Below are 12,789 nucleotides of genomic sequence, written 5' to 3'. Positions count from 1 at the left end.
TTAAACCAATTATTATCTACAGTGATACCGGGTGATAACCACGGTTAGTCATATGCAGAGTAAACCCATTCAGATTGATGGACTTAAATTATGTAAGCCCATTGATTTTAGTGGATGTAATGTATGACTTGGTTAGATAACATTCATTGGCATTGGCCAGTAGTCTCTCTCAGTATAAAATAAATACCCTGTGGTATGTGATAGTCATATTACACTGGATTCTCCTGATCTGCTGGATAGAGGAGTGGTCAGCTGGGAACCTTTTAGCCCACTCTCTTCGGAAATCTAGCACTTCAGGGTTTTGGAGACCAAGGCTACAATCCCGTTCCTACTTTATTGGGAGTAAGCTCCGTTGAACAGATTGCAAACTTGCATAAAATTAGGTTGTCTTCGCTTGTACATGTAAATAGAATTTGTATTCTCAGTCTATGTAATGGCTAGACTGAATGTTGGACCTGGACTGGGAAAACCCAAGTTTAAATCTTCATCAGCCATGAAGCTTACTGGGTGACCTTTTAAGACAGAATGAAATTTCAAACATATCGTGGTATTGGCAGTCAACTATCTAAGGTGGAGGAAGAAGGAACTGAACTGGGCTAGAGCTCCTTGTGTGAGCCTAATTAGTGCTTTGGATCCCAGGCATTGTTAAAAAGAAAAGAAAAAAAGACAGGGTTAGCAACTGTTTGTATATTTCTCTTTTTATTGCAGGTTAATGGTAAAAAATACCCTCAAGCCAAACTGCTTCTAGGACAGATGGGAGCATTGCATCCAGCCAATCGACTTGCTGCTTATATCACAGGCAGGCTGCGACCAACAATGCTTGACCTATCAACACTCAGTACTGCAATCTCCAAGGCAGAGTCCGATGCTAAGCTTGCTTCTTCTGAGCCACAGTCAGCTGAAGTGCCCACAACAGAAATTTCCAAAACACCATTTCCCAGTAACACTACATCCACTTCCACTGTAACATCACCAAATGCTCAAGCCTCAACACAGAAGCAGATAGGTAAGTCAAAACCTTATTTTCTGTATTATAAGTTGTCTGAATTGTAAAGCATAAAAAGCATGGAAGGTGAGAGTATAGTATTCATATTTATTTATATACTGTAATATCCTTCATCAAGCTGCTTTGAGACTTTTTTTTTTTTGCCACATGCAGCAACATTATACGCATGATTAGGTGCAATATGTTGAAAATGAGGCATTGTAACCAGTAAGTGTTAATTGGGAAAGTGAGGCCTTAGCATAAAACTAGGTTGAGTGCTGTTATAGTTTGCGGAATTGAAAGATGAAAACTGCTAATAGTTTTGACTTTGAAAACCTTTCTTTTCAGCTGCTCGGCCTTTACTACACAATTTGGCGTCTCAGTTGGTTATAAGCGCCGTTGGGGCACTACACCAGAAGGTTCCTGGAACTAGAATAGCCCAACCTCTGACGGGACCACAGAAATTTAATATCAAATCTATGCCGCTCTCCCCTGGGGCAACTACAGTTACTCCTCCTGCTATTACTGTGTCATCACTTGCTGGAACTACTGCTAGCCCTGCACCCTGTAGCAAAGCTCCCTGCTCTTCTGGCACCGCCAAAGCAAATGCTGTTGGAAAACCTGAAAACAGGACTGTATCAACCACAGCTACTAGGGCTCCTGTTAAAATAGCAAAATCACCTGGAATTGCTACGCCAGTTGCGACTGTAGCTTTGCCTGGAATAGGCCCATCAACCGTTGGTATTCCAGTTTCTGCAGCATCTCTATCTACAATCTTAACCACAACTGCATCTGTGACCTCGGTGCCCACACCAACTTCGCCAGTTAGCTGTATTGCTCCTGGACTCTCAGGAATTAACAAAAGTCCTTTATCGAATCAAAAAGCAGGTAAGGTACCCGTACTGATGGACCAGTTCTTGCTGGTCCACACACCTGTCACTTTGTCTGTCTGTTATGAGAGACTGAAGTGCTTGGCAGACTTTTTGAGTGAATAAAGCCTTGTCTTAAAATGCATTTCACTCATTTCAAATGAGAAAATACTTCGCATGAGTTTTCTCAGTGTTGATCAAAATGTCAGATTTTTCAGCTGCAAAAAATAATAATAAAAGGACCTCCGGGGGGGGGGGGCGGAGATGATGGCAGTTTCTTTTCCAAACTTTTCCTTGTTTTTGTTCCCCTCCTCCCCCAGAACCTTCATATCTCTCCTTTGCTGTGTGCAGTGGTTCAATACTTGTCCGCCAAATAACTTCTGCACAGCAAAGTTGATGCAAAAAGACTTCCTTGTGGGTAGAAAGTATGAGAATATCTGGTTTAGAATAAAAGGGACTTTAGTGAATTGGCATGAACTTGTGTGTGTAGAGATGTCCTGGGGAAAATTGGTAAGAACTGTTTGAAATGGGTTTGTATTCTTTCAAGCCCACTTTTGCTCTTGGGAAGTTGCTTCCAGTTGGGGAATTGCTAGAACAAACAGCAGAAGCTGTTGCTTTCATATTATTGTTACAAGTTCCTCATAATGATCTGTCTGATACCTGCTGGAAGCAGAATGTAGGAACTGATGGAACTTTGGTCACATAGATTCTTCTTTGTTTTTTTTTTAAAAAAAATGCTCTGTAAATCTTGCTGTATAAATGGGACTTTGTTAAGAAGAGTGTTATTTCCTAATATGGCAGGTACTACAAGCCCTCCTGGATTGTCTCCTGGAGCAGAGAAACGCATGGGACCACAGCTGCTTTTGATTCCAGTACCTCAGAGTTCTCCTACATTGCGACCTCAACAAAACACGCAAGTTGCTCAGGGGAAGAGAATGATTTTGCAGCCTCTAAGGAATCCTGCTGGTGTGAATCTCTACCGACACCCCAATGGGCAGATTATCCAGCTTGTTCCGCTGCACCAGTTCCAACCTGCAGGACCCCAACCTAGTTTATCACCCGTAATGTTACGTAATCCAGGTACAGAATGCTGCACATCTTATTTATTTTATTTTCTGAGAGAGAGCAGTTAAATACTGGGGGAGGGGAAGCATAGTTTCCTATAATTGTGCATCTATTTTTGTTCAGTGCCTAAAGTTAGTTTTAAAAATTTATTGTAATTCATATGCTGCCTTTTAATATAAAATGCTTCCAGGCCAGGTCTCAAATACAATATAAATATACATCGCAGCGGCAATAGTTGTAAAATCAGAGCAGCATAAAATAAAAGTCTTAGGAAAATTAAGTACTACGGTTGAAGGCATCAGAGTAGGTGTCACGCAAGCCTCCCTCAGAAGAGTATTCTGATAATAGGGCCATCACCCACCACCAAGGTAGCTAGTTGCATCCAAGTCCACAGGGGGCAAGAGGACTGCCCAAAGGAAGTCTTCCAATGACTTCTGTAGCCTGGTTTGTACAAAATGTTGAACCATAGTTGAAACTAAACTTTGGTATAACCCAATTGAAGATGTGCAGGTGCTCATAGCTAATGCATTTCTGGCTGCTGCGCTGCCAGAAACAAGCCGGAGTTTATTACTTATTAAATTTATATCCCACCCTTCCTCCCCAAAGAGCATTGTCATATGTTTGAACCCAGTCTCATGGTTTGTTTTGAGAGAAACCATGAGCAGTGAGCCAAAAACAAAACAAATTTTTCCCCCTTTCAAAACTATCCTTGCACAGTTTGCTTTCATCAAACAAAAATGAGTTATCAGGTGGCAAGAATTACTAATAGCATTTCTCAATTCATTACAGGATCTGTTGTAGAAATCCGGTTGCCAAGCCCTTCTAAGCTTCCTGAGGTATCTGTGTGTCAGTCCTCTGTGGTTTCATCAGTGATCCCAACCACCCTGGCTGCTTCGGTTCTGTCTGCAACGCCTCCTGTATTGTCTGTTTCTCCAACGACAAAGGCCATGTCTGTTTTGCCCGAGACGGCAACCACTGCAGCTGCTTCTATATTATCTGGAATCCAAACCATCTCTGCCCCTTTGATGTTATCTGTGCCCCCTACTGCTGGGGTTCCTTTGGGGTCGTCTGTTGCCCCTTCCATTACGCCTATGCCCCCTGCTGCTGAAACTCCTTCAGTTTTCCCTGTGCCCACTGCTGCTGAGGACCCTCCTGCTCTGACCATGCCCCTTAGTACCACAGAAGCTTCTGTATTACCCAGAACCCCTACCACTGAGACCCCATTAATGTTACCTGTGCTCCCTACTGCTTCACCCATATCTTCTGCCACTGAAGCTCCTTCAGGGTTATCCATGTCTCCTGCTTCAGCCGTGTCCTGTGCTGCTGAAGCTCCTTCTGCTTCAACCATGGCCCCACCTACAGACCAGACGTCGCAGGCCATTGGATCTGGGCCCACACTTCCTATTTCAGCTGCTCAGTCAGAACCGGTCATTTCTCCTGTCTCACAGGCTGGCACTTTGACTATGAGGATTTCTCCTTTGGGGGTTAGTCAGACAACTTCAGATTCTAAAATAACATGCGACACCAGCAGCACACCAGATAGTACAGATCATCTAATAGCTCTTCAGTCAGGCAGTTTTGCCTTGCTTCAGGTTCCAGGGCAGAAGAAAGTTCCAACTTCCATTTTGAAACAAGTTGAGGTAAATAGCACATCTCAGAAAGATGAGTTGAGTTCAGTTAAGCCAGAAGGAAAGACAAGATGCTTACAAGAGGTGGAGGCTATGGGGTCAGAAGTCACAATGTCAGATTCCAGACAGGAAGAAAATAAGTTGCCAGAAAACCATTTAGAGCCCTCTTGTGAAAAGCTCACGTGTGACAGGAATGCTATAACCTCAGAGACAGCCGAGAAGGATGCAGAAATCTTGGAAGAATTAGCAAGTGGTGATCCTATCCTTGAACCTGAGACTGCATCATTGGACCGCTCCTACATCAGCCAGGAAATAAAGTCTGGGGGAAATAAAGTGATGGCTAATGTTAAACATCCTGAAGACACCCCAAATGAAGTTTCATGTAGTTCTGAGAGCGTTACTGAGAGTTGCAGTCAAACTGCAGTCCTTGCACATGATGCATTAAACAAGCAGAAAGTAGCACAACTAAAGAACTCAAATGAGGAAGAAGCGCACTCTGAGCAAACACAAAGCACAGCAACTGATTCAGAAGGAGCTGAACAGAAACAGTTAGAAACAGATGAGGAAATGATTATTGAACCATCTCAGAAGCCTTGGGATGAGTGCAAGGTACAAACGAATTGTGCAGAAAAACTGGAGAAAAAAACGAAATCATATCTGAGTCCACGGGGAAATGAAGACCAGGAACTACTAGGGCAAAACATGAAGGAAAAGGGTCATTCTGTGGCAGCGCAGAGGGATAGAGGCGAGGTCAGAAGGAAGCATAAGGTTACTAGTGCAAATGGTCAAAATACCACATTGGGAAGCAAATATGTAAATAATGCACTAGAATTTTCATATAAAAGAGATACTGGTGTTCAGAAAGATAACTTGACTGTTAAAGATGGCCTTGTTCAAGTTAGCAAAACTTGGAGCAAAACATCAAGGCCTTCAGATGCTTTGGAAAACAAAAATAAGAATGGTGCTGATGAGTTTGTAAAGAAATTTCCTAAATGTGAGAAACAGAATATACTGAAAACCAGCTATCACAGAAAGGATTCTCTGCCTGCCATTATTAATATTACCATGGATAATACAGAAAAAGATGAAAAAACAGATGATTCTGCAGATGAGATGGCCGACGAAGCATCTGGCTATCAAAGTGAAGATATAGTGAATGTAGAAACACTGGTGAGTACATCTTTAAATTGGAAGCACAAGTCATTGTAAAATTGTTTTGCTGGTTTTATATGGATTTTGCATGCTGTCATTTCTTTCTTTCCCTCCAACGATAGTGCCAAATACTTTTATGTTCACTCAGCCCTTGGTTTGTGCCTGCATCCTATGATTTTGTACTATTCCTGATTATTAGTTTGTGATCAGATGTATGTATTGGTTTTCAGGTAAGTAAAAGTTTGAAAGCCACAGACATTAAGTAGGTAAAAAGAAGTAATAGGTAAGACATTAAGAACTGTGATGAGGACAGAGCAGGTAGTGGGAAGGAAGAACAATGAAGAACTGCAAGGCAGGGGTGGACGTAGGGTTATAAATCACAGCCTTATAAAGCAGGAAACTATTTAAATACTTCAAAACTGAATTCTTGGCCAATTATACAAAAAATAGTGGGTTGTTTTCCAAAGTGAGTAGTTTAAATAGAAGAGCAATTCTAAAAATATTATTTACCTTTTAGTATGTTGCTGATCTTGATCTTGATATCCTTTAGCACTAAGAAACTCTTCTTGTCAGTGCAAGTATTCATGCTTGCACAATGGAACTCCCCCCCCCCGCAAAAAAAAATAATGTTCTGGGTTTTCACTTAGTCCTTCAGAGTGGATTTAGAGAGGGTACAGGGCATGTGTGAGTGAAGGGGGAAATTATGTTGCACAGTCAGAAAGCCTTGTGCTGGTGGAACAAGTTAGTTGGGTACTGACATTGGTTCTAATCTTAAGTTTCAAGTCTGGGCAAATTGTCCATTTAAAAGAACTAACCTGCAAGAGTAGTGATGCTGGCTTCTCAAGGTAATATCTAGGATGTAGATCATGAGATATACAGTATTGAGCTTCCATGTACATGATGAAACAAAATGTATTTAAAATGTGTAACTATGTAAGTTACATAGTACCTGTAAAAAACAACTACTGACTTATATCCATTTTCCCGCGCACCATTTTTCTATTACACCTTGAACATATGTGGGTTTTTAATTGGTATCAAGATTCAGCATACTTCTTCCCCCATTGCTAACTTTTCTTTGCTTCAGGATAACTTGTTTATTTTCGTACGATTTGTATTTTTAATTTTTATTAACAGTTTAAAAAGAAAATACTTGCAATTTAGGTTGTTTTCTTTTTTCTGCCTGTTCCTTTTACAACATGGAACATTTCTGTTATATCTACAGAATGTAAATGCATTCCGCAGTTACATGAGAGTAGTAACAAAAGATTGTGCCTGACACTGCATGGACAAACTATCATGTTTTCAGTTGTTATGATACAAAGTTTCAGATTAAACTGATTATTGTTTGCTTATACTTTTACATTTATGAATTCTGCTATACTTCCTCAGTGATTCAATACTTGTTTTTATATTAATGTTGTATCTGCTTTAGTGTTAAAAAATACTTAATTTTATCAATGCAGTTGTTGCATAGAAAAATTGCTGTGAATTATATCATCACTTCTTAAAGATGTGGTTTTTTCTTACGTACTTATTTTTTAAAAAGAACTAGCATGTCTTGCTGTGAATTGTCTGTAAGTTGATCATTGTCTTTTAAATCTTGTTTCAGAGTGAAAGTGAATCTAATGGATCAGAGGAGAATGTGGACATTGAAACTGTGGAGGAACTCACAGAGCAAATTAACATTGCTCGGCTGAAAGCTACAGCTGCCCATGTCATACTATCCAAACAATTGTAAGCAGTTAAAATAATAATAATTGTAATATTTTTACCATCAGTTATGTAGTTCTAGATCATTAAAAATGTAATGATCTCACTTGACCTAGGCGCTAATGAGACCTCTTTGGAGGACGAGGCTTGGGGCCCCATGTAGCACCCCCTGCCACAGAAGACATGGTGCTTCAGGGAACAAGATTGTTTTCTTGAGGCCAAGGTAGTTGACCTGGAGACCTTCAGAGACATTATAGCTGCACCACACTGCCATGGAGAATGAGGGTTTTGGGTGCCATTCTGAAGGGGGGGAAAGATGATCCTTCGTAAGGACCCAGGACAAGCAGTTAGTCCTGCTTGTCCATGTGTCTTAAGATAAACCCGACTGGAAACCCGCACAACCAAAATGACATCCATTTTTGCCTTGCAGGAACTCTGTGCATGACCATTCTAGTCAGAAGATTGCCAAGACTCCCAAGGTAGATACACGTCTGCTTACTTGTTTTTCTTCTTCTCTGTAATGCATGTTGCCAGTCCCAAAGATGCACCAGTTTATTTTTTAGTGTCTCTAAGGGTGGAGCAAGATGTGCCGCTGTTTAGTACCTAATATGCAAATCCTGTATCATGCCCCGCTCCACCTCCATAATATTTAGTAAGACTTACCAGTGTTTCTCGTCCAGTGAGACAGAGTATGAATGTCGAAAAGCAGGGAAAAACAGGAGAACTCTGTTTGGGGGTGCCATTGTTAACAGCATCTGGTTCTTCTCTCAAGCTATAGGGGGCCAGCTTGGCTATGAGATATCGAGAACAAGAAAATGAAGGTTCCAAGGACTGGCTATTGCAGAAGAGTCTGCATTGCTACATGCTTCTCTTTTGCACTCATTGCTGTTACTAGAGAAGAGAGGAAAAGGTGGGGGGAATCCAAGTGCAAGAAATTCAATATTTAAAAATGTATTTCGTTTCTAACACCTGGAGATTTTTCCTTTATTTGAGGTTTTTTTGCTTGCTGGTGTTTCTGTCCCAATTTTAATAGTTTTAGTGAATGATTGGCTCAGGTGGGTTGCTCATAGTTCAGCCTGTATAAGAGAGTACTTTGTTACTGCCATCTTATTTTAATGTTTTCTGCAGAATTAATTTGTTACATACTTTGGACTTGATTTGTGACCACCACCGCTGAGGGCATTCCTGGCACATGTAATTGTGCCTAGGTTTGGTAACACTCATTGTTCTAACTGAGAATCAATAGCTTTTGCTCTGGTTCATTCATGGCTCACTCATTTCCAATGCAGCATCTCCAGAGTCAGATACCTCCTTAAGCTCCACCTTTTAAAAGTTCTGCTCAGTTTTGTTGAAATGCTGGACCAGGACTTAAAGTTAATACATGTACGAGTCACTGTTTGGGCTGCATGTCTATATGTTTTGAACAGTTCTCAAGAGGAGCTGTGTTTTTGCTTTTCAGCCACAACCTGAATTGCCAAACAAAAAACCAAAGAATGAGGAAGAAACCTTTTCGAATTACCGCGAAACACACACAGCAAATGAACGTCGCCGTCGTAAGGAAATGAGGAGACTCTTTGAAAAACTGAAGGTTACTTTAGGATTGCAGATGGTCCCCAAGGTTTCCAAATGTTTCATCCTGAAGCAGGTTGGTATTTTATAGCTTGGAGGGAGACAGTAGGACAAAGTTGCATGTTGACAGAAAAAGAGATGGACATTTCTGCAGTTACTATTCATCAACTTACTATCATGGCAACTAAACTGACTAAAGAATCTTTGATTGATTAATTGATTTTTTAGTGGTATAAATCAGCATAAATTGGATTTTTGAGCAAGAACAGTAATTCCAAAGAGAAAATGCTTTGTTTGGATTTTTAATACTTGTATGTCTCATGGCCGCAACTATATTAGAAAAGGCATCCCATCCTCTGCGTGAGAGAAGGGAGTGGTCCCTTTTCTATGAGGGCAGTTCACAGAGATATTTAAGACTTGCTTGTCAAACTAACTATTACTTTTCAAAAGATCTTCCCAATTAAGTAGAGACACATTTTTAATTTATGAAAAAGTTTTAATTGATTAATCAAATGGATTAATCAACTGAGCATTTCATCTCTGCATTACATACTGGAAACTCAAAAGACATGTGAATAGCAATTGAAAACCTCTTAAGTGCCTATTTTGTGTCTCATCAATTCTTTTTCATAGCACTTTTGGTAAAAACAAAAGCAAAACAACTGCAGTTTATCACTCACACTCTGTTTTTGCCTGGTATTTGACTTGCCTTCTTTGTAGAGTGCTGCTTTTTCCTCTAAAACGCTCTCAGGAGATCTATCTTCAGAATGTAGCAGAAGCAGTTTGAAGTTTTTTTGTTTAACTTTTCACAAATCTCTCTTCCACATAAGTAGGAAGAAAGAGAAGCTGCCTTTATTTACTTTTAGGTATGTTCTACTGGAATCTAAAAGTGAGTCCTTGGTCCTTTTTCAGGCCTTGGAAGAGATACAGGGACTAACGGATCAAGCAGACAAACTCTTGGGTCAGAAAAACTTGTTGATGCGCAAGCAGGACACCTTGATCCGTAAAGTATCTGCCCTTTCAGGTGAGTTGACATTAAAGAGAAAGCCCTAAAGCCCTGAAGAGAGCCTCTGGGATATGGGGATCCTGGGATTGTCCCAAGAGCTACTATTTTAAATACATGAAAGGTAGTAAGTTGCTGAAGTTTTTTACTCCATGGAAATTAAACCCCAAGACCTGTAAAGTTGTCTAGGTATGTCAAGTAATGTTGTGTAAGTTTTGTGCTATGAAACACTGCATGTTTAAGTTTTGGGAAGTATGCTAGATATGAGGGAGAACTTGACTACTCCTTTCCTCTGTAGGCAAGACACAGGAAGTAGTCTTGAAGAAGCTAGAATACATTTATGCAAAACAGAAAGCGGTAGAAGCACAAAAGAAGCAGCAGCAAGCAGAACCTATGGATGTGGTTGAAACTCTGGAGACTGCTAAGCCCTCAGTGGAAAACAGCCCCTCTTCTCTCTTTAAAGAGATGAAACCAGCAGCCTTGTCCAGCAAGCATACAAAACCATTGATACTTTCCAGGAAAGGAAGCTGTGCCACAGGTAGGCTAAGTGAACATGGATTAGTTGAATATCACACAAATGGGTATTCTTGGAAGCATTGTATCTGCAAGTCTTACGTAGCCTACCATATTATGCATAGTGCAAGTTTTTTTTATTAAAACAAAAGTAAGGAGACTTACCAATAGAAAACATGTAATTCTCACATACCTCTAGTATATAGTTCAGCCTGCGTAAGACAGTACTTTGTTACTGCCGTCTTATTTTAATGTTTTCTGCAGAATTAATTTGTTTTCACATTTGCTGCTTAAAACTTGCTGTGTGGTGTTAAATTTGTTAGTATTGGTAACAGTGGGTTACATTTTTGAATGCTACGAGGTTGATTGGTGAAGTTAATATTGATATATATATATAACGCTGCTTCACTTTTTACACTCTTATCTTCACACATCTTTCTTTTGACTTCCTTGTAGGGGACATACCCATGACATTAACAAATGCTAGCCTAGTAATGACAGCGAATGGCCAGGTGCTTGCATTCAAGAGTCCCTTGGTGCCAGGACAAGTTGCTGCCTTCCCTTCCACACTCCTGCAAACTGAACTCAAATCAGAGGCTGACAGCAGTAATGGGACAGGACAGCCAGGTAAGGGTCACAAAATGACTGAAAAAAATCAAAGCTGGATGCGTGACTATTTCTGAATGGAACTTTTAAAAGCAAGCCTTCTTCATAAGAAGTGAAAAATATTTCTCTTAGGTTGTCTCTTCCAATTTCCAGTCTTGATATTTTAAAAAATGTAATATTTATTTCTGTATCTATGCCTTAGAGAAGTAGATAATTGATTTTTGCTAAAGGAATATCAAGGAGATATTGATATACAAATAGTACAAGGAATCTTGTGGATGGTACCTGTTACTAGATGAGATGAAACAAAATGTTCCTCTGAAACCATGTGTTTAACATAATAGCTACTCTGCTTAATATTTTTTTCCTTGACAGTATGTGTGAAAGTTAACTCACTGTTTCTCGCTTAATATAAGGTATTGCTTCTGTGATGATTCAGTTGCCAGGCTCAGCAGTACCAGTGGAAGTGAAAGGTATAATTCCGAACTCCACAGTTCCCATTACCTTGTCTGCTGTAACCAGTAACTCACTCACTCCAGTTGCAGAAACAGCTCCAGAGCTCACTTCAGGTAAACTTGCATTAGTTCCTTACTAAATTTCTGGCACTGAAAAAATGAATTCTAACTGCAATAACTTACATGCTTCCTCTTTCTCCCTATTGTATTTAATTGATTTATAGAAATACTTATATACTACCCTCTTGCAAAAGATCAGGGCGGTGTACAGCAACATAAAAAACCTTTAAAAGAAGCATAGAATGATCACAAAAATGACTGGCTACTCAAGGAAATGTAAACAACTACATAAGCCTGTCAGGATGTAATAAATATTACTGTCTCACCTCAACAGTCCTTTGTTGCCAAAAATGTACAGTGCACTTTCCAGCACTGCCCACAAATGATTTGTGTTACAACTCGCAACATATGCGATCACTATAGCTAAAGAAGTTCATCGTGTATGTCTCAAGTCTCACAGGTGTTCCCATGCAAATGTGGCCTGTGCTGCTTTAAAATGTGGCTGCAGTAACAAAAACTTCATTATATTCACATGTACAGTGCTGGGGTAGGGGTGTATTTGGCAGTATAAAGATTACCTCATGAACAACTGGCATCCAGCACCTCTGAGGATGAGGCATGTATGCCTGGACCTATAAGTAGTTGTTGTCAGTGGCCCCAAGGTTTCCATAGTGTGAATTGCCCCAGAAATGATACAGGCAGCAGAAGATTGTCCCTAAAATTGACCTCTGCACCAGAGAATTAGAAAGTAGCCGATGTAACACAGCTTTTTAAATGGGTTCAGTGAAGAATCTGTGAAATGACAGACCAGTTAGCTTAACATCTGCTCAGCTTAAAATAGTGGAAATTATTATTAAATACCTTTTTTTACAGGACTTCTTTACCCCAGTCCAGGGTCCTAATTTGTCATCCCCCCCGCTCCACTTTTTGTCTACATGCCAGTCCACTGATTGGAACTGTAAAAAGAAAAAAGAGAAATAAAGTAGACACACACCCAGCCCCTCACCCTGAAAGGGATGCAAACCGTTCTTTTGAGGGGACAATTTGAATTGATCAGCTGAGGAAGAGGGCTATGTACACTGTGCACATACATGAGTTTTGCATTCAAGGGCAGTAGGTGGCCAAAGGTGAATGTGACCCTCAGGCCAAATGTGGCTTGCCACCCTGATTC

At 40.3% G+C, this 12,789-nt stretch overlaps 1 protein-coding gene and 1 long non-coding RNA gene across 5 annotated transcripts in view; both read left to right on the top strand.

The window, feature by feature from the left end:
* LOC310766305 overlaps nt 1-12,789 on the top strand; it is an 818,379-nt gene that overhangs the window by 606,608 nt on the left and 198,982 nt on the right. The window lies entirely within an intron of this gene.
* MGA (MAX dimerization protein MGA) overlaps nt 1-12,789 on the top strand; it is a gene marked incomplete at its 5' end in the record, with an annotated part of 36,554 nt that overhangs the window by 19,756 nt on the left and 4,009 nt on the right. For all 4 annotated transcript variants that reach the window (XM_083607869.1, XM_083607867.1, XM_083607868.1 and 1 more), the window contains 11 exons: nt 709-1,006; nt 1,334-1,873; nt 2,656-2,934; nt 3,709-5,717; nt 7,312-7,436; nt 7,843-7,891; nt 8,872-9,057; nt 9,894-10,005; nt 10,283-10,522; nt 10,954-11,124; nt 11,520-11,672. In XM_083607869.1, the coding sequence (XP_083463995.1) occupies nt 709-1,006; nt 1,334-1,873; nt 2,656-2,934; nt 3,709-5,717; nt 7,312-7,436; nt 7,843-7,891; nt 8,872-9,057; nt 9,894-10,005; nt 10,283-10,522; nt 10,954-11,124; nt 11,520-11,672 (4,162 nt within the window). The remainder of the gene's footprint in view (nt 1-708; nt 1,007-1,333; nt 1,874-2,655; nt 2,935-3,708; nt 5,718-7,311; nt 7,437-7,842; nt 7,892-8,871; nt 9,058-9,893; nt 10,006-10,282; nt 10,523-10,953; nt 11,125-11,519; nt 11,673-12,789) is intronic.

Source organism: Podarcis filfolensis, assembly GCF_964270895.1.
Source record: "Podarcis filfolensis genome assembly, chromosome: 1".
NCBI lineage: Eukaryota > Metazoa > Chordata > Lepidosauria > Squamata > Lacertidae > Podarcis > Podarcis filfolensis.
This window is presented reverse-complemented; position numbering and strand designations above follow the sequence as displayed.